The 6091-nt window shown below is 58.0% G+C and overlaps 1 protein-coding gene across 1 annotated transcript; it reads right to left on the reverse strand.

The window, feature by feature from the left end:
- Positions 1-330: 330 nt before the first annotated feature.
- On the reverse strand, positions 331-4650 carry IRX6 (iroquois homeobox 6). The gene is made up of 5 exons (XM_003416365.1): positions 4606-4650; positions 3382-3639; positions 2589-2698; positions 2089-2396; positions 331-1085 (listed from the first exon to the last, which is right to left on the reverse strand). Exons 1-5 carry the CDS (start codon positions 4648-4650, stop codon positions 331-333), a joined length of 1476 nt encoding a protein of 491 aa, XP_003416413.1.
- Between the last annotated feature and the right edge of the window lie 1441 nt (positions 4651-6091).

The following is a 6091-nucleotide window of genomic DNA, read 5'->3' on the forward strand; positions in this document are numbered from 1 at the left end:
TGCAAAGTGCACTTAAACCCAGTGTAGGTGCCTGGCCCTCCCACTCAGACTTCTCAGGAAGTCCTGGTACCTGCCTAACCCTAACAAACTTTTGGGACAAGCTGGGCTCCTCTGAGGAGTAGGCTGGGGACAACGGGCACCAGGAGTGGCAGGGTGGTGTCCTCCTGGTGCATTTTGCATAACATTGGATCAAGAGTCCAGAGACCTAGCTTGTCTATGTCCTCGAAGACGTTCTAAGTGACCCTAGGTAAGTTACTGTCCTGCTCAGGGATTATCATTACTTAGCTTTTAAATGAGAGGGCACCGAAACTTTGATCTCTAGCTTGCTTTTCAAGGAGTGCTATAGAACAATTCCCTGCCAGGAAAGAGGCCACAGGCCTGAACTTGGGCGTGCTGGAGAGGCAGAGAGAGTGCACGACTGGCGGGCAGGGCAATGGGCGAGAGTCTTTTGGACAGCGCGGTTGGGAGCCCACTACCTTCTGCTCCGGACTGGTACTGGCACTGCACCGCGGGCTCCCTCCGCTGCAGGCAGGGCGCACAGTTCAGCGCTAGCCCCTGCAGGGCAAACGTGGGGTTTCCAAAGGCTTTGGCTATGCGGGAAGACTCGTCGCACAAGGAGTCTCTAGGGACCACTGGTCGCCCGCCCGAGCCTCTCAGCTGTCCGGGAAGCAAGTGGCAATCAGGACTTTGTGGCCTGGGCCGGGTTGGAAGTGCACCTTCGACGGCGCTGGCGGCCGCGGTGTGCGCCAGAGACCAGATGCGCGGTTTCTCACTGCATGCGTAGTGCATGGTCAGCGTGGGGCCCTCGGGCTCCGTCCCGAGGAAGTCAGCCTCTCCGAGCCCGGGAGCCTCATTGAAGGAGAAGTGGGGCGCCGCCAGGCCGCACTCCCTGCGCTCCAGCCGGCCCTCTCGAGATGCCGCGCACTGCGCCGGCAGCAGCTGCGCGCCCTTATGGAACTCCGCCAGCCTGTCAGCATCTGTGGCCACTGCCTCCTCTTCCTCGGCCTCCTCCTCTTCCTCCTCTTCCTCCAGGTCTTCCAGATCACTCAGCCGGAGCCCCCGGGCCTCGTGGTTAGCAGCAACGTCTGCAGGAAATCAAGAAAGAGTGAGAAAAGCCCCAGGCCCCAAGGGAAATCCGTGGGAGTGCCGATCCCTGAGAAGCTTTTAGCAAGACGCGCCCAGCGCTGAGGAAATTCTCGGTGTAATTCACGAGGCCTACAACCCCATCCGTTACACTTGCTCCAGGGAAAAGAATTCCTGCCCCTATCCCTGTCCCCATCCCTTCCCTGACTCCTCTCCTGAGCAGCTCTAGACCTGAGACTTGGATCTCGGTTTCTCAACTGTATTAAAAAAAAAAAAGAGAGAGAGAGAGGGAGGGGAGTAGTTTTTACCCAACTTATGCGTCCAGGGGGTGCCTGGTGTTATATTATTTAATTCAGCAGATATTTACTGAGTGCCAGTCATATGCCAGATGTCATTTAGGCACTTACGTACTAGGTATTTAGAAAATACAGCAGCGCAGCTTAAGTCCTAAAGGGGGTAGACAGACTCGGAGTCTGTTAACTTTCTCATGGCGATAGTATGACAGAGGAAATAAAACAGGCTATTATGATGGAGAATAACTGGGAAGCCATTTTGGCTTGGGTGGCCAGGGAAAACCTTTCCAAGGTGACAGGGTGAAGTTGAAGCCAGCCCAGCCAGGGATTCCAGGCAAGAGGTTAGGGCACAGACAAAGGCCCTGAGGCATACAGAGGATGCAAATGCCCGGGTAGAGCAAAAAGCCGAAACCAAACCCACTGCTGTCTAGTCAATTCGGACTCATAGCCAGCATTAGGACAGAGTAGACTGCCCCATAGGGTTTCCAAGGCTGTAGATCTTTAGCGAAGCAAACTCGCTACATCTTTTCCCGCAGAACTCCTGGTAGGTTTGAACCGCTGACCTTTTGGTTAGCAGCCGAAGGCTTTAACCACTGCGCCACCAGGGAACGCATTCCAGAAAGGCTACCCCGGAGGGCGGCTACGAAAGACAAATTGAACTGCTTGCTGGCTCGTAGAACTTTTAGGGTGGGATGGTGGACAATTTCGGTACCTTTGGTGTCGCTGTTTAGGCAGCCCAGTGGTTCCTCCACTCCACCTTCCGCCTTCCTCTCCTCTCCGCCTTTGTTCTTGGGTGCCCACGTCATCTTATTTTCCTTTTTGAGGCGCCGGCGAGCGTTGGCGAACCACGTAGACACCTGGGTGAGGGTCATCTTGGTAATGATGGCCAGCATGATCTTCTCGCCCTTGGTGGGATAGGGGTTCTTGCGGTGCTCATTGAGCCAGGCCTTGAGGGTGCTAGTGGTTTCTCGCGTGGCGTTCTTCCGGCGCCCGGCTCCGCTCAGCTCCACAGCGCCGTAACTGGGGGAGGCGGGGAGAACCCGGTTCACAGTTCTGGGGCTGGGAATCTGGGGCTGCAGGAAGGGACAGTCTGTGCCCTGCAGTGTGCTCTCTTTCCCCCTTCCCCCGTGTTCTGCCCTGATCCTCCCCACACCTAGGTAAGGGAGGGGGAGGAACGTGTGGTGCCAGCGGCTAACGCGCCCCACACCTTACCGATCATATTGGTACTGCCCCAGAGTGGGCTCGTAAGGATAATAGGCTCCTGATTGGGCCAGGCCGGATGTAAAGCTCCCTGTAGCCTCCTTAAATTCATACTGTGGATTCTGGTGGGGGAGAAAAAGAGAATTTCGGATTACATTTGGGGAGGAGGTGGGGCAGAGCAGCTGCTCAGGGGTCAAATCTAGTTTAAATCTCGGTACCACCACCCACATTGGTTGTGCTACCTTGGGCACGGCTGTTTGACCACTCAGTGCCTCAGTTTCCCCTTTGGTAAAATGGGGATAACAACAGTGCCTTTATGCTGTCAAAGGACACCGCTGGTAGGGGCTTGGCAGAATCTCCGGTGCAGAATCAGCCGCAGTTAAATATTAGCTGCTGTTTTTCCTGTGACCTGGCGGGATCCCTTCTTGCTCTCTTTCCCCCCTTGAGCCCGTCCAGAGCTATTCCCCGACCCTTAGTATGTTTGTAAAGTTGAGTAAAGTATTGGAACCCCTCTGCACCTCAATTTGCTCATCTGTAAACTGAGAAGAGTGGTATCTGCCTTGCCCGCCTCACAGGATTAAGAGAAGTATGTTTTCTAAACAGCATAGTGTCCTGCAAACTGTAAAGTGCTATAAAGATCTTTTTTTTCCTCCCCTTACACACAATCTTAACCATTTCCTATATATATAGGAGCTGTGTGTCCCTTCTAGATTTCCCTGACTATGTCACTGGATATCTGAGGCTGGTGCCCCCAGGCCGGGTGTGCTCTGGCCCGCAGCCCCAGGCCACACCCCCACGCACTCACCAGCGCCCCGTACAGCGCAGGCGGCTCGGGGCCGTAGGGCAGATAGCCGGGGTAGCTCTGAGCGGCCGCAGCGGCCGCATAGGGGGATCCATAGATGCCCAAGGCCGCGCCCAGCTCTGGCCGCGCGCTGCCCAGCAGCCGACTGTTGTAGGACGCGCAGCAGAGAGCTGCCGCCGGGGTGGAGCCTGAGGCCACGTTCGGGACCGAGCGCGGGGCGGACTCGCAGCAAGTGGCGCTGGGACTGGCAGACACCAGAAACTAGGAGGCAAGAAAGGGGACACCGGAGGTCAGGGACCCGCGCCTACAGCTGTTGAGAGCCAATGGCATGGGTGGAACTACCGAGTCGCTCCTTCGTTCAACTAACTAAATGGCACCGTGTGCTGAGCGTTCAGCTAGGTGTTGGGACCGGAATTATCCGAAGGCACAGTTTATCCAAGCTGCCCTTATAGACTCCAGAGTCCCAGGGGGAAATGTTTCGAAACCCAAATTAGAGACTCCAAACCCCGCCCGTTTCTTGCCCCACCCCAGGATCCTACAAGGGAAGGGCTAGAGCTTGGCCCTGGGACCATCATCACGCTCTCACTCCTCCCGTTTTATCGATAGAGGATCTCGGACCAGAGAGTGTGCGAGGCTTGTTCAAGATCACATAGCAAATCAGAGGCAGAGCTGGGACTGGATCCCACGAAAATATACCCCCACTCTGGGGAGAGACTGGAGAACAGTGGCAGATGTCCCTAAAATTTCCCAGGAGCCCATGTCTCTGCACAGCACCCACCCTGGCTTGGAAAATCCAGGCAACCAGAGGCAGAGCACTTGGACTGGGCGTGGAAGGGGGAGGATCAGGGCAGAGGCCAACAAATGAACAACATCTACAACAAAAATTGGTGAGGTGGATAGCTCTCTGTACTGGAAGTTTTCTTCCGATTTTCCCGAACACATATACAAGGAAGGGGGCCAACTGGAGATGCCTGAGAGCCTACCCGCCGCCCTAAGCCCGGGTGTGAAGGTGACCATGTTTCGGATCACAGCACAATTTTCCAGCATGCATTCTGGGAGCATAATGGTCCAAGCCAGGGCTTGGGGATGTCGTAGGGGGCGGTGGTCCCTGCTGCCTCTGAGTGCTCTGGAGGCACGTGTGAGAGGAGGGCGCTCAGGGGGCAAGCGCGCTCAGTGTGCACCCCCTTCACCCAGTCTAATCCCATTCCCCATGGAGGTGCCTCTTACCTGTGAAGCGCCGCCGTATGGGTGTCCGAAATGTGGGAAGGACATGATGGCAGTCCCTGGCCTGCCTCCCTCTTCCTTTCGGAGTTTCCGCCACGGTCCCACGGTTCAGGCGCCCCCGGCTGTGCAGCGCCTCGGTTCCTTACACGGCCGCCGGTGCACAGAGCCGGGTCTTCCGCCCTCTTGGCGCGGCTGGAGGCAGAGCGGCGGGCAGCCAGGCTGCCAAGCCCTGCGCTCCGGAAGGCCACCCTCCGGCCCGCGGCGTCCGGAAGACAGAGGGGCCCATGGATGGGCAGGGGAAGGAAGAGGGTGCGGGTTTCCAACAGCGCGCGGTGGCGAGGCGAGCTGAGGAGCGGCGCGGGGCTGTGCGCCTTCCGAGGTGTCCCAGTCCAAGGTGGCCAGAGGCTCAATGTGACGTCACGGTAATCCCGGGTCGCCAGGCAGGACCCCGGGCCTTGGGGCCCCGGGCCACTAAAAGTGCCAAGCTCGGTCAGTCCGCGCGCGCGCGCGTTTTCACCCCCTCTCGCACTTGTTCTGGGAGGTTTGGAGGTTGTGTTGCTGGTGAGGAACGTCAAAGGCCCTGACTGACCCTTTCGGCTCGGTGTTGTATCCTACGCGGTTTCGCCTCAAGCACGCGCGCGCACACACTTACAGTCTCTTCTCTCCAAATTACCCGGGAGAAGTAGCAGGAACGCCTCCTTCTGCGCAGGCCGCGAGCGCTGAGCGCTCACCTCCTCCCATGCGGCTCTGTGGAGGAGAGAGGCAACCCGGGCTGCAAGGGAGGAGAGAAGAATACAAAAGTAGAGACAAGAGAAAAGAGAGCAGAAAAGTGGGGGAGAAAGGCAAGAGGGAGAAGGAGGGGAGAGGAGAGACATGTGGAGTCTAAGTTAACAGAGGCGCGCAGGGGAGGGGGAACTGAGGTGGGCAAAGGCTGGGCGGAGGCTGAACTCTGGCAGGTGGAGGAAAGCGGCGGCTCAAGGGAGAAGATTCCAGCCCAGCTCCCCCGCCCGTGCGCTGCAGGGAAGTTTGTTCTCGTCATAAGCCTAGCGCTCGTTTGGGCAGCGCCTGGCAGCGTCGATGGGCCCCACAGGCTCAGCCGTCTTTGTCCTCGGGGATCTGGCTCTTCGCCTCAGCCTCCCAGGACTCGAGCTAGATTCCAGCTCTCCAAGCACTGACCTTTGCCCGGGCCTTGACTCTGGGACTTCTTTGCAGCCTCCTGACCCTAGTATAGGCCAAATAGCGCCTCCTCGAGGCCGAAGTTCAGGTCTCCTAGAACATGGCCTGAAAGTGCGCCTAGTCTGACCCCGGGCATCTGCAGGCCCCAGACTGAGACACCTGGGCATCTCCCCCTAAGGCAAGGTTTCCTGCCTCACGCAAGCAGCAGACTCTGTCTGCCGGAGCGGGGGAGCCGGAAGAAGGCGCCTGGGCCCGGCTGCAGCCTGTGCGCTCCGCTGGGGGTGGCGCTGGCGAGCTGTGGTGGAGCGCGCCA

Source organism: Loxodonta africana, chromosome 21 (assembly GCF_030014295.1).
Source record: "Loxodonta africana isolate mLoxAfr1 chromosome 21, mLoxAfr1.hap2, whole genome shotgun sequence".
Classification (NCBI taxonomy): Eukaryota; Metazoa; Chordata; class Mammalia; order Proboscidea; family Elephantidae; genus Loxodonta; species Loxodonta africana.

Excerpts from the sequence above, each read along its gene's own strand:
- IRX6 (XM_003416365.1), bottom strand. The coding sequence starts at position 4,650 with ATGTCCTTCCCACATTTCGGACACCCATACGGCGGCGCTTCACAG. Across the intron at positions 2,397-2,588 it reads GGGCAGTACCAATATGATCG|TTACGGCGCTGTGGAGCTGA; the intron begins GTAAGGTGTGGG and ends CGCCTCCCCCAG. Across the intron at positions 1,086-2,088 it reads CCTAAACAGCGACACCAAAG|ACGTTGCTGCTAACCACGAG; the intron begins GTACCGAAATTG and ends GATTTCCTGCAG.